Raw genomic sequence first — 22,764 nt, 5'->3', positions numbered from 1 at the left:
CCCGCAGTGAGTGGTGGATGGCGAGCTTCAGGGGGTGCAGGGACCAGGCCCCACTGCTCAGCTGTGCATTTCAGAGCGAGCACCAGCTCCCCCGGGGAGGGGAGGACGGACGGGAAGAACAGGCTCCCACGTCCTGGAGGCCTCTCCCCGTGAGGGCCCAGCCCCGGACAGACATCAGCGCTGAACAGAAACGCACTGGGGTCATTTTAAATTCCTTCTTTATTTAAAAAAGCATTTTCTGGGTTTTAAAAACTTCTCCAGCACATGATTTTCCTGCCCCTTAGCAGTTCTTTCCTGCCGCCCTCGCTCCCGCTGCAGGTGCCTCGGCCACAAGACCCACATGGAGACCACGCCATTGAGACGCGGGAGCCAGAGGGGCGGAGGCTCGAAGGAAGGTGGTCACTGGTCCAAGGAGAAGTTCATTTGCACAAAAATATAAACTGTGGAGGATGAGGCCAGCACATAATGTATGGATTGATCTACAATCCATATAAAAAAATAGACCCAAACTGTCACTTTACATTATACAAAATAATATATATTTTTTGAACAGCACTTACCCATCTGCACACACACACGTGCACACATGTACACACACACATTCACGCATACATGCATACACTCGTGCACACACACACGTGCAATGCGCACACACACGTGCACATGCACATACAAGGTGCAGTGGCCGGGCACATCTGCTCCGGCCGGGGTGTCAGTAGGCGAAGATGACGCGGTAGGTGACCTGGTGGCCGTTGTCCCAGGCGTAGAGCAGCCGGTCCTTGGGGTTGTAGTCGATCTGGGTGGTGTAAGAATACTCGTTCTCAAACAGCAGCCGCGGCACGATCTGCGTGTTGGTGTGGGTGTCGAAGGCATAAGAGATGTTGGCGTGGCGCTGGTTGTGGCTGTCCACGGCGTACAGCACCCCGCAGATGACGAAGCAGTGGCCGTACAGGTTCCGGCGGAGCCCCGTGCGCCACGTGGTCTCCTTCCGCGTGCTCAGGTCTGCGGCATTGAGCTTGCTCAGCACGATCACCTCCTGGCTGAAGCCCTCTTCGTCCAGGGCGGGGTAGATGAGCCACAGCCCGTTCTCGTCCACGGCGAAGTCCACGTCTGAGGGGCCCTGCCGGCTCCAGGGCGTGGCCTCCTCGTAGGCGTCGGGCAGCAGGGCCCAGGCGGCCACGTAGCGGCGGCGCAGGTCGTACTTGATGAGGGTGCGGGTGAAGGCGCGGCTGTAGTAGAAGGCGCCCCCGAACACCACGTGCCCGGTGCCCGCCCAGCTGTAGGGCAGCTTGTACGAGTTGCTCCAGCGGCCTGCGGGGACAAGGCGGGCTCAGCATGCGGTGCCCAGGGTGCGGGGACGAGCAGGGGTCTGCACCCCGGTCTGTCGTGGCTCCCCCATTTTCTACATTCACGGCCCAGCAGCCTCATCTGTCCCATAGAAATGGCTCTGGCCGCTCGCCTCACTGCTGCTCCAGGAACCCAGGTTCGGCCCCAGGGGAGCGTGGTGGCGAGCTCTCAGGGCCGGGGAAAGGAGGTCCTGACTCCAGGCTGCCCCCGTCCCAGGGGCGTGAGGGAGGGCAGACATGAGATCTGAGGCCGTGCGGGAGGTGGGGGGAGAAGGCCCCGACTCGTGCACGGCACACCCAGGCCAGCGTGACTGCGCAGAGGACAGAGGAGGGAGAGCCGCGGGGCCCGCACGCACCCTGTCTGAAGTTCTCCAGGTTCCTGAACTCCACCAGGGTGCTGCCGTGGGAGGAGTCGGTCACGTAGATCCGCTCGTCGCTGGCCAGTGGGTCCTTCATCCAGGCCCCTTCGTTCCGCCCGTATGTGTTCTGGGTGGTGGGCCCCGTGATGGTGGACAGCGTGTCCTTGCACCTTCCTGAGGGAGAGAGAGGTCGGGTGAGGGCAGAAAGCTCCCCAAGCCTGTGGCTAGTTCCTCCTGGATTCTGGACTCCGGAGCCGGCTCAGCCCCGAGTCACCGGCCCCGACGCTCTCTGCCTCGCTCCGCTCGGGCTCTGCTGCGCCCATGCCTCCCGGGCCGCCATCCCCAGCGCTCGCTGCTGCTGCCTCCAACTTCTCCCCTCAGACCCGTCCCTGTGGGCCTCGCTGTGTCCTTTCCCGATGCCAGAGCCTCTCCCATGGCGCCGGGTGCTCCTCTTACAGGCACCCTGCATCTCGGCAGGCCCCCCCAGCACAGGCCGACCCCTGGGGCTCGGTGAGGACAGGGCAGCAGGACGGTGCCCCGAGCGAGGACGCTGTGGTGGCCAGGAGCACCGTCCACAGCCCCTGAGCTGCCCCAGAGGCTCGGCCCAGGCTGTTTGGGGCCCAGAGACCAGCCCTCTGGATCCTCCAGCCTGTGCTCTGCACGGGGAGCGGGCGGCGGCTTGCTCTGGGCTGGGCTCCTGCTGAGGTCAGTCTGCCTCCATGGGTCAGCAGCTCAGCAATGCCCCGCGCGGCTCTTTGGAGCAACCTGGGGCCCAATCGAGGCCTCGCAGCATGAGGACAAGCTGGCTCTGGGCCGAGCGAAAGCCTGAAAAGCTTGAATGTCCAAGACCACGCGTGACAACAGAGAGCACACGTGACAGAGGGCACACGTGACAGAGGGCACACTTGATGACAGGCACACGCTCATCGTGCTGCACCCGTGCTCTGAGCCGACGGGGAAAGGCAGGTGGAGAGCCGGTGTCAGACTCTGCCAGCCTGGCAACCAGACACAGGACACCTCACCCGCCATCAGGGCTGGGCCAAGGCGGGCCCTGTGGGCAGGACAGCTGCTCCCTGACATTCAGCTCCAGGTTCTCACAACTCCAGGCCACCCCCATTTCCAAGCTGTCCCAGTCTGTTCTGTGGCTCTGCTCCCCATCAGTGGTCCAGGAAGGAGCCCCGCGGTCAGGACGGGGCAGCCAGGCGCTGCAAGCGGACGGTGGTTGTTTCCTGGCGGACCCCGCAGTGGGGGCCGTTGGCAGGGTGCAGGCAGCTGGAGGGGGCTTAGGCCCTGGCCGGACAGTGGAGAGGGACCCATCCCCCTAAGACCATCAGCAGAACCACCAGCCGAAGCCTCGTCCCCCGACCGAGCTCATCTGCTCGACAATAAAATGGACGTTCGGGTGGGAAACACCTCCCTCCTGACGCCCAACAGCCAGCGGGGAAGCCAGGCGTCCTGTGCCCGGGGGTAAGTCCCCTCCAGGTAGGGCACTGCTCACATGCCACCCTCGCCTGGCAACGCCTGGCTCGAGGGGCCGTGAGGTGTCCAGGTGAGCCAGGGGCCAGGGGAGCTGCTGGGCAGGGGACTTGGGCAGCGACGAGGGCATTTCTAGTCTGGGTGCCCAGCAGGGTCCCTGCCTAGGGCGTACCCCCTCCCCAGGCTGGTGCTGGGTGGGGAGACTTTCTCCCCCAGATCACGGTCATGGGGTTTCCCAGCCTGTGGAGACCCAGGCCGCCCTGCTGTTGTCACGCCGACTGTCTCTGCTCCTCCGACCCGCCCCACCGAGCCGGGAGCTGCGGACCTCCCGGTCTGTCCGCTGCCTGGGCCCCGGGCACAGCCGCTTCTTCCGGCGTCGCCCATGCAGCCCCGGCCCGTGCCCATGGCCTCTCCTCCCGCCTGGAGCCGGGCTCCCCCTGACGCTCGTTAAACAGCCGAGGTCCGTTCTGGAATTTCTCTGGTTTCAGTTTCCCTGAGGAAAGGGTCGGCCTTTTGGGAGGTCACAGCATCGGGTCTGGAAACCGTGGGATAGGATGTTCCTTTTAACGCAGCGGCACGCCTCAGCCCCAATCAAAACCGCCGCGTTCGTCACCCAGCCAGCAGCCGTCGCGCAGCACCCAGTGGCACTGCCACCAGATGACGCCACGTGAGAGGCACTGGGCCCGCAGCCCGGGTGGTCTGAAGCAGCCAGGCACAGGCTCGGGCCTGCAGAGAAGGTTCTGGAAAGGGAATGTCACCCACACCAGCGATGGGCACTCGACAGCGATGGGCAGTGAACAGCGACTCTGGAAACCAGACCCGCACAGCGACCTCCCCCCTCGGGTTAAGGGAAACGGAAGATGCACGAGGCAGTGCGGGCGGGCGGGCGGGCGGTCCTGGAGCGGGGCCCCCTCACGCCGTCCCTCTAGTTGAACAGGGCGTTGACCAACGAGAGAGAATGTCCCCTCCCACCCGCTCACTGCGGCCCTGGCCGCCAGGACACCACAGGCGTCAGGTCCTCAGCTTCTCAGCCAAACTGCTGGAGGGAGCGGAGAGCCCCGAGGACCCGGTTGGGGTCACACCAGAAAACCCACGAGTGGCAACCCCCAGGGAGGGGCGGGCAGAGGCCCGGGTGGGGCCAGGCCGGGCGGGTGGCGGAGACGGCGGCCACGGAAGGGGCTCCAGGCGGCAAACACCATCAGCCGGGTGAGGGCTGCCGCGGAGCCCAGGGGCAGATTCCTGTTTCTGGGCAAACTGTCCCTCCACCTCAAGGTGACTCGGTGGAGAAGGGGGCCCGGGGCGCTCACTCCATGGCAGAAGGGACTGTGGGCGCTGGGCTCAGGGACTGCCCCAGGGTGGCCATGGGCCTCCCTCAGGTCCCGGCATCCTGCAGAAGTTGAGCAGATGCAGCCTCACACTGTCCGTGCGGAGGGACGGCCCAGCTACGGCCAGCTGCCGCCCCCCCACCCCCCGGCAGGAAGAGGAAAAGAAAGCGCCATCCCCTGGGCCCCCCACTGTGTCCGGCCCGTCACCCCCCGGAGGCCTCACCTGCTGGGCCTCAGCAAACTCCAGTCCCCGAGACCCACTGCCACTGCCCACCACACAGCCCAGGACAGGAAGCGCCGGGCGCGTGGCTGCAGACCTTGTGGAGCCAGGCCGTGGCCCCACTGGCTCCCATGTATTTGACGAAGGACGGCCCTTTGGGTCCATGGACCCGGGTGTGAAGCTGGTCGCAGCTAAGGGCACGACACAGGCCCGTTCTCTGTGGCTCAGCCCGAGCCTCCGGCTCCCACGATCGCGAGGCTCAGCCTTTCACCCGAGCGGACCCGGCCAGGCAGGTGGAGCGCTCACCTATGACGTTCCGGATGTCGTCCTCCTCCGGGTGCAGGGTGGGGCTGGCAGAGGCTGTGCCCTCAGCAGGGGGGGCCTTCCCCAGGGAGTCTGTCCTGACTGTGGTGGGAGGCACTGGGGACCAGTGTGTGTCCCCAGGAGCCACCGGCAGGGCAGCTGGGGCCGGAAGAGGTGGGGTGGCCGTGTGGGCCGCGGGGGTGGCTGAGGCCCGCGTGGGAGGTGGGAGGAGCGCCTCTCCCCCGGTGGCTGGAGGGACGGTGGCTGGCGGTGGTGTGGGGACTGGCTTGGCGGAGGCAGAGGCGGCAGGGACATGGGGGGCCGAGGGGGAGGCCTGAGGCCATGGGGAGGACGGGGCCGTGGCCGTGGGGCCCACGTCCGTGGTCGCAGCAGCGCCGTGACGGGTGGCTGCCGGCCTGCGGGGCACAGTGGACAACAGGCTGTTGTGTCTCAGCAGCTGGTCCTCAATCAGCAAGTCCACTCCGCTGTCACCGCTGAAGAACTGGTCCTCTGGGGAGCAAACAGGCTCACATGACTCGGAGAGAACGGCCAGTGCAGGACCAATAGAGGAAGGTGGGAGGGGCCACAGAGCGAAGGCCCTGCCCGACAGGCTTTCCCCCAGGACCCGGGCCTGGGAGGAATTCAGGCCCCACCCATCCGTCCGCTCATCCCGTGTTTACGGCACAGACAACAGTGAGCAGAGTAAGGTCCTTGCCCCCCAGAGCCACCTAGTGAGGGACACACTGACAGTAGACACGGGCCGTGCACATGGCAGTGTACGGAGAGAAGCTGGTGGGTGCGGAGGGGCCGGGAGCAGCGGCAGGGGACCTGCGCGATGGGTACAGTGGTCAGCTCTACTCGCTGGAAGGGAGATGAGCAGAGGCCTGAGGACGTGAGGGAGCCGAGCAGCTGCAGGGAAGAGTGCTCTGGGGAAACAGCAGCCGTGCAAAGGCCCTGGGGCCGGAACATGCCTGCAAGGCCGATCAAAAAGGAGGGTTCGAGGTGGGGGTAGCAGGAGGTGAGGGCAGAGGGACATGGGAGCCGGTGGGGGGCGGGGCTTGGGTGCTGCATGCAGACTCCAGTTGTTATCCTGAGTGAATGGGCGCATGCGCAGGGTGTGAGTGGAGAAGGAAGGTGGGAGCAGATTTCCTAGGGACTAGAGGTGTGGCCCCCACGGACTAGTGGGTGAGCTGGTGAATCTCTGCTCATCAAGGCGCCGAGGTGCAGGCCGCAGGCAGTGAGACGGCCTCGCAGCTCATGTGACTGACAAGGCACTTGTCCCCAAATACGCCAGCCTCCCCAAATCAATGATAAAAAGACAAGTTAAAAATGGACAAAAGGATTATGACAGCAACTGGGTGAGCAGAGCTGGGGACGAGCCGGACTGGACCCTTTGGGGTGTGGGAAGGGGAGGGCGGGGGGAGGGGCACAGTTCAGAAAGCAGGAGAGACCAGGGACAGCCAGGGCTTCTGGGAGTCAGAGGCGGGAGCGCCGTGTGTCAGGCCGGAGGCCAGGCCCGGGGAAGGGCAGGCAGGAGGGTGACTCCTCGCCGCCACGTGGTCTTCTGAAAGCCCGTGAGGTCAGGGACCTGCCCACGGCACCGGGGGACACGGCTGCCCGGCCCAGCCCCAGCCCTGCTGGCCCCACTCACGCTGCTCTTCTATGTCGTTCTCGTCCTCGGGGTCCTGGGCTTTGTAGTAGGTGATGCCCCGGATGATGGCAGGCTTGGAGGCCGGCCGGCCCCGCAGGGACACCTGCCTCTGGACGGGCTGCTGTGGCCGCACCAGCTCGGGCGGAGCCAGTGGCCGCGTCCGCAGGAGCTCGATGGAGTTGACGTGCTGGGACACGGTCTCCTCCCGCAGGAACCTCTCTTCATACTGTTCCTCAGAGGGACAGAGAGGGGCCAGGCCACCGGTCAGGCTCAGAGGGACAGGGGGAGGCCAGGCCACTGGTCAGGCTCAGAGGGACAGGGGGAGGCCAGGCCACCGGTCAGGCTCAGAGGGACAGGGGGAGGCCAGGCCACCGGTCAGGCTCAGGGGACACAGGGAGGCCAGGCCACCGGTCAGGCTCAGGGGACACAGGGAGGCCAGGCCACCGGTCAGGCTCAGAGGACACAGCGGCAGATCAGGTGGGGCAGCACTGGAGCCCAGGCAACAGCAAGGACAGACTCAGCCTTCGTCTCAGAGCCAGGGCTCTTGTCTCGACACCGTGACCAGCTCACTCCCCTCGTGGCTCCTCCGAGGCAGGACTGGAGCGTCAGCCCACTCACGGATCAGGAGGCAGGCACGGCACACAGGCTCCTGAGCAGGGCCGGGGCCAGTGCACTCAAAATCAGGGCCCCAGGGCTCCCACTCCTGAGGGCAGTGGCCCATCCAGGAGGTGGTGGGCACCTCGGGGTGTGGCCCAGCCCTGCTCTCAGCCACTGAAGCCCCAAAAGGCCCCTCCCAAGAGGAGGTACGGCCCGTCCCCCGGGGCCCGTCAGGCGGGCGCGGTGCGAGAGCAGAGCCACTTGGAAACAAGCCTCTGCCCCAGATGCCTGCGCCCGAGGGGCAGAGCGGCCTCAGAGTCACTGAGCTGCTGGCGGCACCGCCTCGCTGCCCAGGAGGCCTCTCTGCTGACTAAGGTCTGGCCTGGAGGAGGCTGGGCCCTCCCAGCCACAGACACGCGCCCTGGCTGCCGGCGCGAAGAGACCGAGCCCTGGAAGGCAGGGTCCGGCTGGGGCCTGAGAGGCACCCACCTGCTCCTGCCGCCCCGCCTCCTGTCTCTGGCTGTGGAGGGGACCTGGGAGTCAGGACCAGAGGTGCCAGGGCGACGTTTTCGCGAGCACCTCGTGAGGTCAGACATGCCCTGCGTCTGTCTCACCACCGCTCCGCAGGCCAGCACCGCGCTCGCTTCAGGGGGCGCCGGGCCGAGCGGCCGTCTGGTCCAATGCCAGCCAGTCAGAGGCTGCGGGGCTCCTGAGTCCACAGCCTCCGCAGGTCAGGCGGCTGCCCACAGCGTGACCCCAGGACTCCAGAACCTCGTCCGCGTCCCCGGTGCCCGCAGGCCTGGGGAACCCTTGTTTCCACTGGACGGAGCTGCCTGACTCCAGTGCTGCCCCACCCCTGACTCAGACGCTGCGAGCCGTCTAATTGCTGGGCCCCGCTGCCCCCTGTATCGCTGGGCCCAGGTGCCCTCTGCATCTCAAAAGCCCCCGTCCCCCCGGGGCAAGCCTCAGGAGCGACTTTAATTCCGGGCTCTGAGGGGCAGGCAGGGCTCGGCGCCCTCTGGGAGCCGCGGGGAAGAGCACGACCTCGCACTGGCCCGGCCAGAAAGCGTCACCCCTGCATTCCTGGCACAGGCCTTGGGCCGCCGTGGTTCCCTCATCCGTTATCCAAGACTCTGCGTGTGATTTCAGTTCCTGGCGTCTGGCTGTCCCCTCTCCCGCCCGCGCCCAGAGCCCTCACCACCTCCAGGCCAGGACCTTCTTGGTGAGAGGCCTCCCGACTGCCCCCCCTCCCCCCCTCCCCCCCGCCCCCGCTTCTGAGAAGCCGAGAACGTCTACAATGGTCCCCTCAGCCGGGCTCATTGAAGGGGCGGGTGAGAGAGGACGAGCCCAGCTGGGCCCCTCCCGGTCCTGGCTCTGTCCCCACAGCGGGTTGGGTGGACTGTGCTGACCGCAGTGCGATGACTGGGCCTTGTGGGGGACAGGACTCTGCTGAGCAAGGAGGGATTTGGGAGTCTGGCTGGTTTGCTGTTTGCCCTCAGGAAACCTGAGCTGGTTCACACCACACGATGCGTCACTGAGACCGCGGCGAGCTCAGCCTGGCCGCCGGGGCAGGGCCAGGGGCCGCAGCAGCCCACACTGGGCAGTAGGCGGGCGGGGGCACCCAGGGCCACGGAGGTGCCCCCAGGTTCTCTTCCAGCCCAAACGTCCTCCCCTGGGGTTCCGAGCTCAGACCTGCTCCAGCAGGTAGAGCAGGCAGAGCAGGCACTGCCCAGCAGCAGCACGTCGGGCCCCGACATGGGGATGTATGTGATGGTTGAAGGAATATGATACTTCCCCAAAGCATCAAGCAGTCGTCACGGGCAAAGCCAGGAAACGAGAGGCCTTCCTCATCCCTGTTCTCCGGTTTGGAACGGGTTTGTTCTGAGTCACGCACTGGGCAGGGTGCAGGCGCCATACTGTCCACAGGGCTAAGCTGACTGCTGTCCTGCCCTCGGAGCACATGTGCTCGGTTCCCCAAACCGCGGCGCTGCCCACCCGGCACCCCTGAAGGAGCTGCTCTGCCTCCAAGTCCCAGGCCGGGGGGATGAGCGACCCAGGCAGCAGCGTCCTACGGACAACGCCGCCCAGCCCTCCCAGGTGACCGCAGCCTCGGCCCTGCCCCGCCCACACCCCGCCTGGCTGCCTGGGGGAGGCCCCTGCGTGGTGCACCTGGAATCCCTCTGCCGTCCACCTGGAGTGAGGCGGCTGTCACGGCTGCCCTCCAGGGGCCAGCGCCTCGCACCGCTGCCCTGGCCCTGGCGGCATCTGCACCCGTTACCCGCTGCCTCCTCCACTCGCTCAGGTGAGCCTCCAAGTTAACGCTGTTTCTTGGTCATCCATTTAGGGGACAACCCGACACATTAAATGGTATCACGTGTCACCCCAGCACATGAACCAACGCAGGAACTGAAGCCGGAGCAAACGGGTCGCAAATGGGAGGAACTTTGAAACAAGTAGGTGGTTGGATGTCGATGAAGTCGCATCAGACAGTGTCCGTTACACGGGTGACGGTGTGCTGGGACCCCCACCGCCACTTCCCGCTGAGCCAGGGCGACTGAGCTCTCCTGGCTCTGGCTCCTCACCGGCCCGGCCCGCGTGCCAGCGGAGTCCTGCCCTCAACACTGACCCGCGGCCCTCTCTGGGCCTCAGAGGTGCCGAGGGACGACAGGGACCCGGCCTGCGACAGGATGGGATCAGCTCGGTGCACCTGCCAGGCGCTCATGCTGGGGGAGGGACGGTACCTCGGGGTGGGCGTAGGCGGCGGCCGCATCCCTCTGCAGGGCGGAGCCTGCCCCCGCCTCCGGGAGCCCGGCTGCCCCGTCCCGGGAGCAGTTCTTGCCGCGCTTGCTCATCTCGGCACGAATTCCCTCCACGTCCTCTTTGATTTGCTCGTTCTCCTTGGTGAGGTTTTTAGAAACTTCCTGAGAGAAAACATTTAAAAAGAGGGTTCATCACTGCGCTGAAGACCAGCAGGAGGTGCTGCCATCCGCTTGAGCACAGACCTGCCAGGCCGGCTGGACACCGGCCCAGAAGCCATTGGGCCCTGAGTGTATCCAGCCTGCGCTGAGGAGCCGTCCAGGCCCCAGGTCTTGGGTCCCACATCCCAGGTCCCTGGTCCCACATCCCAGGCCCCTGGTCCCACATCCCAGGTCCCTGGTCCCACATCCCAGGTCCCACATCCCAGGTCCCTGGTCCCACATCCCAGGCCCCTGGTCCCACATCCCAGGCCCCAGGTCCCACATCCCAGGCCCCACATCCCAGGCCCCACATCCCAGGTCCCTGGTCCCACATCCCAGGCCCCTGGTCCCACATCCCAGGTCCCACATCCCAGGTCCCTGGTCCCACATCCCAGGCCCCTGGTCCCACATCCCAGGTCCCACATCCCAGGTCCCTGGTCCCACATCCCAGGCCCACATCCCAGGCCCCAGGCCCCACATCCCAGGCCCCTGGTCCCACATCCCAGGTCCCTGGTCCCACATCCCAGGCCCCACATCCCAGGCCCCTGGTCCCACATCCCAGGCCCCTGGTCCCACATCCCAGGTCCCTGGTCCCACATCCCAGGTCCCACATCCCAGGTCCCTGGTCCCACATCCCAGGCCCCTGGTCCCACATCCCAGGCCCACATCCCAGGCCCCTGGTCCCACATCCCAGGCCCCAGGTCCCACACCCCAGGTCCCTGGTCCCACATCCCAGGCCCACATCCCAGGCCCCTGGTCCCACATCCCAGGCCCCAGGTCCCACATCCCAGGCCCCAGGTCCCACATCCCAGGTCCCTGGTCCCACATCCCAGGCCCACATCCCAGGCCCCAGGTCCCACACCCCAGGCCCCAGGCCCTGGGTCCCAGGCAGTATTTCTGATGCTTGGCTCCAGCAGCCCCACTGGAGCCTGGCTTTCCCAACCGAATCGTGTGTTTAAGGTCAAGTGTGGCAGAAAGAAAGGCACTGAGCCCCTGGGGCTCATCCTGGGGAGGGGAGGAGAGGACAACTCCCGCTGGAGGGAGGCCACACGCAGGGGGAAGAGGAGCTCTGGGCTTGGCGCCTGTGAGGGCCCAGGAGGGGCGTGGACCGGGCAGCAGGGGCCCTTCCCAAGGGGGTCGTGCCGCCCTGCCTGAGTCACGAGCGGCCGTGGACAGGCTCCGAGGTGCCCTTTCTCCTCTGAGTTTAGAGCCCTGAGCTGCACTGCGGTCCACGTTGTCCCACTCTGGCTGCTTCTAAGGTTCCCATGAGCCTCTGAACTGCCCATGCTCTGTCCTCCTAGCCCAGTGATGGCGAACCTTCTGAGCTCGGCGTGTCAGCATTTTGAAAAACCCTAACTTTACTCTGGTGCCGTGTCACATATAGAAATTTTTTGATATTTGCAACCATAGTAAAACAAAGACTTATATTTTTGATATTTATTTTATATCTTTAAATGCCATTTAACAAAGAAAAATCAACCAAAAAAATGAGTTCGCGTGTCACCTCTGATGCGGGTGTCATAGGTTCGCCATCACTGGCCTAGGGCCTAGGCCGTGTGCAGGGGCAGCCAGCAGGTGAGGTGGAGCCGGATTTGCTTCCTGTCTTTCTTTGACACACAGACGAGGCAGCCTGCGATGAGGCTTTGTCCTAGAGGGAAGTCAGGAGCCCAGGGGGGGTGACACAGGCACCTGGTGTGGGCTCCTGCAGGGCTGGCCACGCGTGGCCGTGGGAGGGCTCGGGGTCCCCCGGGCGCACCCACGCAGCCTCTCTGATTGCACGGAACTCACTGTGCGGACAAGAGCCCGTGGGAAAGAGGTCTTGTTTCAGGCCCAGAGAGAGCCATCTCTCTGGGGTGGGTCACTCCTGACAGGGTGGGGGCGGCCACGTGCCCCCATTAGGAGAGTGGATTCCTGGCCCACGGCTGTTGCCAGACCAGCAACATCCACATGTGAATGGGGAAGTCCTGGCAGTTTCCCTGTGGCTGTTACGGTGAGTCAACGAGTTCATGTGAGTGGCTGTGAGTGTTCATAGAAGGTTAGAGCTGGCCTGGACCCCACAGCCCAAGCCTAACCTTTCATTGCAAGGTGAGGACATGGAGGCCCGGAGCAAGGAGGCGATTAGCCTGAGGACCTTTCAAAACAAGTGTCAGAGGAAGAGCCGAGATGGTGGCGTAGGAAAACGCCTGTACTCGCTGCCTCCCACAACCACGTCAAAATTACAACTAAATACAGAACAACCAGCATCCAAAACTGCCGGAAATCTGGCTGAATGGAAGTCCTACAACTAGAAAATTAAAGAAAGCACACCGAGACTGGTAGGAGGCACAGACTGGCTGGACCAGCACGCACATGTGGCATTTTTTAAATCAGGAGGGAGATTGTCTCTGCTGAGGCCGCCCGTGAGGCGCAAGGGGTCCAGTCCCCACCAGACCCCAGCCCAGGCTCCCAGAGCTGGGAAGAGAAGTCCCCATGACTTTGGGCTGTGAAAGAGGGGGTTGGGGCTCAGTGACACAGAGGCTGCTGGAGTTCTAAGTGTTCCTCTTAAAGGGCCTGCGCATGAACTTACAAGGTCCCGCTTCCTCTGAGCTCCGGCGCAGGGCAGTGGCTTTGGGGGGCCCAGACAGATACGGGGAGGAACTGGACTGTCTGGCATCAGGGTAGGAACCTGGGGCAGCTTTCTCCCAGATGGAGGTGCTCACAGGGGTCATTGTTGCTGTGCTGGGACCTCTCTGGTTGCAGGGCTGACTGGCAGGGGTAATATCTGTTTGCTCCGTCCTGGTGACCTGCCCCATCCAATTTGCAGCCCGCCCAACCTGTTTGCAGTGGCTTTTGCATATGAACGGCCTGTCCTTACTCGGGCTTCAGGCTTTGCTGAAACCTCTTAAGCAAGAGGCAGCTGGTGTCAGTGTGCCCCATTCCTCTCAGCAAGAGGCCCAAGACCCTGCACTAGTAGGAGCCTGTCTTGCTTCACAGCTGGGCTTCACTTGGGCAGCTCCATGCCCAATACAAGTAGTTCCTGTGGGGTGGCCCCAGGCAGTGGCTGACTTTGTACCTCCCTGGAGGCCCTAGAGCCGGTGCACTCAGTGGACAGCTTCAACCATAGCCAATTACAACTCTACACGTCTATAAGCGACCACTCAAGGAGCAGACTCAGTGAGCACCAAAGCCCCACTGAAGCAAGTCCTGCTCCATAGGGGTGTCCCCTGCACAGCTGCTCTTCTACTATAGTCGCAGCTGATCCTCACAGCCAATTGGCCTGGAGGTCAATTCCTCCCAGCGATGCCAACAGCAATCAAGACTCAACTACAAGGCAGTGCGCACAGCCCACACGGGGTGCACCTAGAGCTCCCAGCTCAGGCGACTGGGGAGGCTGAGCCACTGGGCCCTACAGGACACCTACTTCACAAGGCCACTCTCCCAATTCCAGGAGACATAGCAGGCTCTACCTAATACATGGAAGCAAACACAGGGAAGCGTCAACCTGGGGAGACAACAAAACATGCCACAAACGACAGAAATGAAAGAGAGCAAACTTTTGGATACAGAGTTCAAAACCATGGTTATAAGGTTACTAGTGGATCTTCATGAGACTTTCAAGGATCTTAGTGAGAAAGTCAAAGATATGAAAAAGGACCAATCAGAAATGAAGCCTACACTAACTAAAATAAAGAATCACTTTCAGGGATTCAATAGTAGAGTAGAGGATTCTGAGAATCATATCAACGATGTGGAATATGAGGAAGCAAAAAACACCCAATCAGAAGAGCAAAAAGAAAAAAGAAAAAAAAATGAAGATAGTGTAAGGAGCTTCTGGGACAACTTCAAGCATACCAACATGTCCATTATGGGGGTGCCAGAAGGAGAAGAGAGAGAGAGCAAGATATTGAAAACCTATTTGAAGAAAAAATGACAGAAACTTCCCCCACCTGATGAAAGAAATAGACATACAAGTCCAGGAAGTGTAGAGAACCCCAAACAAGAGGAATCCAAAGAGGCCCACACCAAGACACATCATAATTAAAATGACAAGGGTTTAAGACAAAGAAAGAATCTTAAAAGCAGCAAGAGAAAAACAGTTAGTTACCTACAAGGGAGTGCCCATACGACTGTCAGCTGATGTCTCAACAGAAACTATGCAGGCCAGAAGGGAGTGGCAAGAAATATTCAAAGTGATGAATAGCGAGAACCTACAACCAAGATTACTTTACCCAGCAAAGCTCTCATTTAGGATTGAGGGTCAGATAAAGAGCTTCGCAGACAAGGAAAAGCTGAAGGAGTTCATCACCACCAAACCAGTATTATATGAAATGTGAAGGGTATTTTTTAAGAAGAAGAAGAAGATTAAAAATATGAACAATAAAATGACGGTAAATACATATCTATCAACAATTGAATCTAAAAATCAAAATAAATGAGCAAGAAGTCTAATGAATAAAATAAGCTGGTGAATAAAATAGAATCAGAGATATGGAGACATGGAACAGACTGACGATTCTCAGAGGGAAGGGGGGAGGGGCGAGAAGAGATTAACCAAAGATCTTACCTATGGACACAGGCAGTAGGGGGTGAAGGCCTGGGGCAGGTTGGGAATGGGGTGTAGGGGGCCAAGGAGGACGTCTGTAATACTCTCAACTATAAAGATTAAAAAAACACAACAAATGGCAGAGTGGAGCCCAGCCCCTGGCCTGCTGGCTCCCTGGATCTCTACGAACTCAGCCAGCTCTTGAGCAGCTAGGCGGACACCAGCGTGGACAGGGAGGGTATCCTGGCTGCTTGAGTCGGTCCAGAGGCCAGCAGCAGGTGCCACCCGCCAAGGAAGCTGGCTAGAGAGCCTGTGATCCGAGCTGCCTCCCAGCAAGCCCAGGTGCTCTTCATATGGAGGGACTGCAGCTGCCTGAGCCGGGCAGGGGCCTGAGCCGGGTGGTGGGGCCTGAGCTGGGCAGGGGCCTGGGCCGGGCGGTGGGGCAGGCCAAGCTGCCGGGGAAGGACAGAAAGGTCCTGGTGGATTTGGGAGACTGTGCCTCGGTGTACACCTCTGGAGAGTGGCCCAGCATCTCTGTGGCCGCGGGTCTGGTGTGACGCGCTGCATCACCAGTGCACTCTGTGAGGGGCCAGTGGTCAGCCAGGCCAAGGAGGACCCCGCTCTGTGACGTCCCCCCTGGGAGGGGAAGTTTGCAAGAAGCAGATGAAGCACAAGGGTCCACCCAGGAAAACAGTGAGTCAGGTGACGTGGCCGATGCGGGTGCTGACCCTCCCACAGTCAGTGCACATCCTGGGGGCACCGAGGTGTGTCCCTTTCCTGCCCACAGGGCCCAGGGCTCCACTGGGCACCCCAGTAGCGTGGCCTCAGTCGCCTCATTACCCACACAAGGCTCACGCTCCTGGCAGCCTGAGGCGGTGTTGCCATGTGCTGGTGGGGCCCCCATCTTGGGTCGCTGGGCCCCTGGAGGCCCCCGCACTGATCTGTAGTCCTCGGTGCCCCTCGGGCCAGTGAGGAGCCCGTCTCTGGGTTTGCACAGGGCAGGACGGAGGCAGCCGGCCCCCAGAGCTCAGAAGGCGGCAGAGGTCACCCCTCACGGGAACGGCAGAGCCTGTCCACCACCTAAATAAATGCCAGGCTGCAGTGGCATCACCCATCAGCCGCCCCCAGTCAGCCTCGCCCTGGTCTCCTCCCTGGCTCAGTCCCCTCCTACCCAGGGCCTATGTGGGGCACTTCTCAGGGGCTGGGGATGCCCCCCACGGGCACTCTTGATCTCACCTGGCAGAGGGAGGGCCCATGACCTCCTCCTCAGGCTCTTCCCCGGCACAGCCGACGCCGTGACGAGCACGGGGTGTGCAGCTGGTCACGGGCCACGCGGTGCTGTGGGGGCCTATCTGGCGGGGCGAGCGTCCCCCTGGTCCCTGCTGAGGATCCCTGGGCAAAGCCGTGTGCGAGGGCAGGAGGAGAGCGACAGGCTGGCACAGGCCATGGGCCTGGAGGCCTGGGCAGTCTGTCTGAGCCCTTGTGGGGCAGGAAGGTGTGCACAGAACAGGTGCCAGGTGCTGGGGGCCTGTGCACAGACGCCCCTCGGCGGGAGGAAGCATGAGAATGAGGCAGGGTTGCCGGGCAAGGGGACTGGATGTGGTGGCCCTGGGGTCTAAGGCTGGTGGAGACTGTCTGACCTCGTCCAGCAGCCGGACAGGTGTGTGCATGCCCGGCTGAGGCTAAGCCGAAGTGTGGGGACCTGGGGAAGGTGAGTGGGTACAGCAGGAGCAGGCGGGCGTGCGGAAGGTGCTCTTTAGAGACCAGGGGTGACACCGGCACAGGCAGAGGCGGCCTCTTGGCCCCACTGGAAAAGCAGGAGATGACACCTGCCTTCTCCCCAGGCCTGGGCAGGACAATGGTGAGGCTGCAGCTTGGCAGCTGTGGGCGAGGCGGAGGGAGGGGCCCTCGGGGGCAGGGAGAGGGGGGGACCCGAGCCATGGAGGAGGCCATGCTGCCTGGCAGCTGGAGCCCCGGCATGCAGCAGGCTGAGGGCCCCCCTCCGGGAGCCGGTAGGGCCTGGGTGAAGGGAGCAGGCTTCCTTGTGGGAGTGACGTGAGCCCACGTGGGGCCCCTGGACCCCGGGGCAGGACTGGTAGCTCAGCCTGCCCTCCCCCTACTCCAAGCCCTCCAGGACCCATCGAGGACCAGGTGGGCAGGGACAGCCACCCCGGCTGGCAGCTGTCTCCAGCCCCCAGAGCAGCGGGTGTCCAGACTGTCAGCACAGGCAGGACGAGGCCCCGTCCCTCTGACCACAGCTGAGAGATGGCAGCCGGCCTGGGCGGAGCCGCCAGCTGCCGAGGCCAGCTGCTCCCCAAGCAGATGGCTGATGAGCATCTAGCCCGGGCCAGGTGCTGGCTGAGACCTGGGACCCTGGTGCCCTGGAGCACAGGCCTCTGCTCTATAGCCACATGGGTATATGGTTCTTCTGTATGGAAAAGAAGGTAATGATATTACATTTCACTGGTTCTCTTGGTCAGCAATGTGTCTTCTGTCAAAACACTGGGAAGTGTGATACACTTTGGGCTTGGTCAGGAGAAAGACACGGAGACCCAGCATGCTCCTTACCTCCTCCAGTTTGTCCACTCGCCCCACCAGCTTGCTGGTGACCGAATGCAGCTTCAGGAGGTCCAGGCCATAGAACGCGCCCTCCAGCATGTCTATGATGGTGGCGAGCTGCGGAACAGGGCAGGTTAGTCTAGGGCTAGGCCAACGGACCAGGGCGAGCCCACAGGGAAACCCCAGGGACTGAGAGGTGGCCTCAGAGGTGGCATTTGTCTTGGCAGCCACGCAGGCAGACGCATTGGCGTGAGTGTACCCGCCTGCTGGGACCCTGGTGAAGCTCCGTCGTCTGTCTTTCCTCCCAGGCTGTCAGTCCTGTCAGTTAGCACAGCATCTGCCCGGTGGGGTCTGTGGACACCCAGTGGGGTGGCTGGAGCCTCAGTACCTGTGCATGCGGCCCTGGCACGCTGCCCTGGGGCGCCCCCGGCTGCTGAGAGCCCTGGAGGCAGCGTGTGTTCCTCGCACTGAGAGCACCGGCCCTGGCGGGAAAGTGCCTTGTGACCCCACTCTGAGGTCCAGCTGGACGGGCACCGAAGCCTCAGGTCCTCCAGGGAAAGGAGGCCACGGTCCTGGCACATCCCGGGCTCGGGGGGCAGGTGCGGGCAGAAGGCAGGTGCTTCGCCGGAGCCTCCTGCTGAGGCCCCCAGCACAGCCTGCTGGACGCCGGTCTGCACCTCTGCCCCACCAGCCCCAGCCTCGAGTCAGACAGAACCTGTGTACGAGGTCTCCGTCCTCCCACTGGCGCCGCCAGCGACCCCGGGGCCGGGCCGCAGAGGGGTCGGTTCTCTGTGCTGTGATGATGTTTTGCTTCTTGGTAAGAAGTTCTGCTGCCTGTTCCAGGGGCCCCAGCGCCCCATCCTACAGCCGGAAGGTGCCTTTGTCCAGAAACGAGCTTCAGGGTAGAGCGTCGGCTCCGAGGGGCGGGCTGAGCGGGGTCACTCGCTGCCTGTTACACGCCCCTCTGCCGACGGTGCCGACGACCGCCAGCGGCACCTTACGGGCAGTCAGTGCGCAGCACGCGTCCAGGCGGTGCCCACACTCTCAACGGCTGTCACCAGCGCTCGGGCCGATCCGCAGGGAAGACGTCCCCACTGTGCGTTCAGGGGACTCGGCCAGACAAGGGAGTCACCTGAGCGATGACGGGAAACGTCATCTGACTCCCAGGCCCAGCTCCTCCCACCGCCCGGCGGCCGGGAGCTAGACCAGCTGCCCCGGTGGGCCTGCGGGCCACGTTCCTTAGCTGCTGGGCCTGGCAGCTGCCCCCAGCCCGGCCTCCCTGGCTCCATTGGCAAGATGGGCAGACGTGGCTCTCACCAGCTCCCTTGGATGTCGGGGCTGAAAGTGACCAACTGCGTAAAGGCTAAAGCAGGTCCCTCACTCCAAGGCCTGCGATCCCCAGGCATCCCCTCACCCATGGCATCGCCCCACCAGGCCTCACCTTCAAGTCGCGGCCGTCGGCCTCCCGAAGCTTCTGGAGCCTGAAGTCCCCCTCGCAGGGGTTGAGGGCGGAGGGAGGAGCGACGCAGGCGCACTTGCAGGACGAGCCGGAGGTGATGGTCTCCACGGTGTAGAAGTCCTCCTTCCGGGAGGCTCCCGCGTTGACCCTCCTGCAGGCGTCCTGGCCCAGGGGCCTCACCACACACTTGCACTGGCAGTCGGAGCCCTCGGACACAGCCTTGACCTTGTCATAGTCTCCCAGCAACTGCACAGACAGACAGAGAGAGAATGGCAGAGCGCGTGGACACAGGCCCCTGAGGACCACTTGGCCAGAGACCTCAGACTCCTGACCGCCCTCACGGTCATCGCAAGACCACCTGCTGACCACGACCTTTCCTTGAAGGCACCGCGTGTCGTCGCCTCTTGTCCGAGGAAGCTGTGTGTTTCTCGGGGGCCTCAGCCTTTCCTCATCTCAAGGGAAAACCAGTGAGCCCCAGCACCCTCCCAGCAGGCCTTGCCCCAGCGGGAGCCCAGGTTTAGAGTAAAGAAGAAAAGGAGGCCGGCCTGCTGGGGCCGCTGCCCACACTCGGACCTGAAGATGCTCCTTCCCATCGCCCCTTACCACCCTCCGCTCCTGAGCGCCTCCCGGGGACCGCGCTGGGGGCCACCCTCCACTCCTGAGCGCCTCCCGGGACCGTGCTGGGGGCCACCCTCCACTCCTGAGCGCCTCCCGGGGACCGCGCTGGGGGCCACCCTCCACTCCTGAGTGCCTCCCGGGGACCGCGCTGGGGGCCCATGAGCCAGGCAGAGTGCAGAGGGAGAGGGCGCGCCCAGCGCCCCGTGCCCAGCGCCCTGCGCCCAGCGAGGGGGGGGGGGGGGCTGGCTCGCCCAGGGAAGACTTCGAGGAGGGGGTGTTCGCGCTGGGCTTCGAAGCATGGGTTAGATTTGGAGAAAGGGATCTGGGGGAGAAACTGGTAAGGATTCCTCCGTTTAAGGATTGAGTTGGCTCCTAGAGCAGCTTCTGGACCCAGAGTCCAGGCAAAGCTCAGCGCGCACTGGCAGCCTCTCTGCTCCTCCTCAGTCTGCCAGCTCACAGGCGGCCTCTGGAGCCCCCCTGCTGGGGAACAGCTTCTCCCAGCTGCTCTCCAGCAGGCCCTGCACCCCAGCACCAGGCTCCCTTCTGGGCACCGAGAGGGGCTTCTTTCGGCAGGCCATGAACTTGTGGGGGAGCCTTCCTGGCTGCTGGCGGGAACAGGCTCTCATGTTTTTCCTGCAAAGGGTGGGTTTCTTCTAACACTAATTTTTTCAGGGCTGTGATCAAACGCAGCAGACGAAGGAGTCGTAGTTCAAGGTGACTGAGCGGCTGGGCTGACCGCCAATCACCGCCTGCCCTCTGCTCCCGCCCTGACTGCACGGAGACCCCTGCAGCCCCCTCCCTCCCGAGGCTCGGCTCTCAGGAAGCTTTGCCCGTGGCCCCCAGGACCCCGATGTCAGGCACTTCTGTCTTTTTAATGTCGGGGTTCGAGTGAGGCTGGGTGGGTACGAGGTGTATGTAAGCACAGCTATGAAGGGAAGGCCAGGGGACCCCTGTTCGCTGAGAGCCAGTGCAGGCTTGTGGAGTGCGGGCAGCTAGCGGCTCGGGGTCCTTCCGCCACGGGTCATGGAATAAACAGCCCCGAGAGCCCTGAGAGCCCCGAGAGGATAGGGGTCTGCCCCCCGCCCCCGCTCTAACCGGCGCCTGATGGTCCTCAGCTGAAAACTGGGAATAGGGCGTGAGGACTGAGCCCTGAAACAAGGACAGTCCTTTACTGCCCACATTCACCCCATCTTCTCCGGCCTCTCACTCCTGTGGCGGAACATCTCCCAGGGGTCGCGCCATCCGCCGCTGCCCAGCACGCGCCGGGTCACGTTCCGGTTCCCACAAACAGCCGCACAGGCCAGAGGTCTCCTCCCAGTCCTGAGCCAGGGTCTCATTCCTCCCCTCCCTCCTCTTCTCCTGGTCCCATCGCCTGAAAGACCCCCACTTCGAGAGGAGGACCCACGCCCCTTCCCCTAAGGAGACACTCGATGGATGAGAGACAAGTGCCCTCCTGGCCTTGGCCCACCTGGTGCGGCAGGCAGGTGGCCAGACGGCGCCTACCTGAGACAAGACGTTCTCCTGGTTGTCTGCCTCGTTCTGCAGGGTCTCGGCCTCCGTGGGTGCCACCGTCTGCGCGGTAGGGGGCTCGCTGGTTCCGGCAGGGGCCACACCGACCACGCCGCCGGGGGCCACACCCAGAGCCAGCCAGAGAACCAGCAGCAGAGGCTGGGCCATGAGGGCGAGACAGAAGGGGCTCGGCCCGGGAACGTCTGGGGACGGTCCGCGGCGACTGGGCCAGAGAGTCTCCTGGCTGGAGTCCGAGGGCGGAGCTCAGAGGGCCGTCCCCCGCCGGGTGCAGGCGAGCGCGCGTGGCCCAGGCGCCCCCGAGACCCTGGTCATCTCCGTCCAGATGGGCGCGAGCGGCCCTGGGCGCAGGGAAGGGGGAGGTGACCCGGCGTCCTCAGGCGGGAGGATGGGGTCCGACAGCAACGGCGGTGCACCGGGCAGCAGCGGGCAGCCCGAGGTCGCCCAGCGCGGGCTGCCGGGAACCTGGGGAGCAAGGACCGGCCCGACTGCTGGGAGCGGACCCGGCGAAGGGCTCGCAGAGGGAGGGCGGAGCCTCTATTGTGCAGGCCTCGGAGGTGCAGCCAGTGACAGCGGAGGGGGAGGAGGAAAGGGAGGGAGGGACGGAGGGAGGAGGACCCAGAAGCCCGGGTGCCCTGACTCGCCCTGGGGCTCCGGCCTTCGCCCCGGGGGTGGGGTGGCGTCGGAAGGGGGCCCTTTCCTTCATCTGACCGCAAATGAAGAAGGGAGAGAAATGACCGCGAGCCGGCTCTCTAGCTGGGCCCCCGGCACCCACTGTGGGGAGAGGGGTCCGAAGGCCGGCGGCCCCGCTGGCGCTGGCGCAGCCGGGGAAGGAGGGGCCTCTGCTCCCACCGGACTCGCAGCTTTAAACTTGGCGCTGCCCGCGGTCTGTCCGGTGCAGCTCCGGGCCTGGTGGCACCGCCGCCCAGAGGACAGCTGCTGAGCTCCCGCTGGCGGCCGGTGAGGATTAAACAGGCGGCTTCGCGGGAAACCCTGACACTGCGCCCCCCAGAGGGTGGTCGAAAGGGAACAGCCTGGTCCTGACAGGCCTCAGGGTCTCTGTCACCAGGCGATCTTCAAGGCGCCCACTGTCAACACTGCGAGATGGTCAGCAACCTTCGGGGACAGCCGCCACCGGGGACACTGAACAGACACTTTCAAAGATGTGAGAGGTGTTACTGCGGATCCTTGAGAAATTGTAACACCTGCCTCTTTTGCTCAAGAATAGGGTTGTGATAACCTACTCCAGCGGTTCTCAACCTGTGGATCGCGACCCCTTTGGGGGTCAAACGACCCTTTCACAGGGGTCGCCTAAGACCATCGGAAAACACATATATAATTGCATATTGTTTTTGTGATTAATCACTATGCTTAATTATATTCAATTTGTAACAATGAAATTGGGGGTCATCACAACATGAGGAACTGTATTAAAGGGTCTCGGCATTAGGAAGGTTAAGAACCACTGACCTACTCGAAGGAGACTTCATTTCAAATAGGTGATCACAGTTGACAGAATTAATAACCCAAGATCTGGGTGTCTGGCTTATGGAAATGTCCTTCCCCCGCCACGCTCCCTCCCCCATGTAAGCTATCAAATCTTTTCTGAAACTGGATGGGGGTAAACATCTGTAAAATACAGTTTTCAATTCAATTAAGTGGTGAATGCTGGCTGAGTACAACTCACATGCTAGTTGCCATCTGAGCAAGCTCTTATAAAGGAGTTCCTGGAATTGGACTTTAACCAATAGGATGGAGACTTTCCCCATCTAATTGGAGTTGCACAGCTATATCGCCATCAGCATCCTGACCAGCCAATCAGAGTGGCTCCATTTGGACCAATTA

General features: G+C 63.0%; 1 protein-coding gene across 1 annotated transcript; it reads right to left on the bottom strand.

Annotated features, from left to right (window-relative positions):
* Positions 1 to 219: 219 nt before the first annotated feature.
* OLFML2B (olfactomedin like 2B) lies at positions 220 to 21,305 on the bottom strand. The gene is made up of 8 exons (XM_070395837.1): positions 20,896 to 21,305; positions 18,757 to 19,020; positions 17,325 to 17,432; positions 10,019 to 10,198; positions 6,681 to 6,906; positions 5,033 to 5,539; positions 1,703 to 1,879; positions 220 to 1,311 (listed from the first exon to the last, which is right to left on the bottom strand). Exons 1-8 carry the CDS (start codon positions 21,067 to 21,069, stop codon positions 713 to 715), a joined length of 2,235 nt encoding a protein of 744 aa, XP_070251938.1. The 5' UTR covers positions 21,070 to 21,305; the 3' UTR covers positions 220 to 712.
* Between the last annotated feature and the right edge of the window lie 1,459 nt (positions 21,306 to 22,764).

The sequence above is a fragment of the Myotis yumanensis genome, unplaced genomic scaffold (assembly GCF_028538775.1).
Source record: "Myotis yumanensis isolate MYYU_CA2020_CCGP unplaced genomic scaffold, mMyoYum1.0.hap1 SCAF_17, whole genome shotgun sequence".
Taxonomy (NCBI): Eukaryota; Metazoa; Chordata; class Mammalia; order Chiroptera; family Vespertilionidae; genus Myotis; species Myotis yumanensis.
This window is presented reverse-complemented; position numbering and strand designations above follow the sequence as displayed.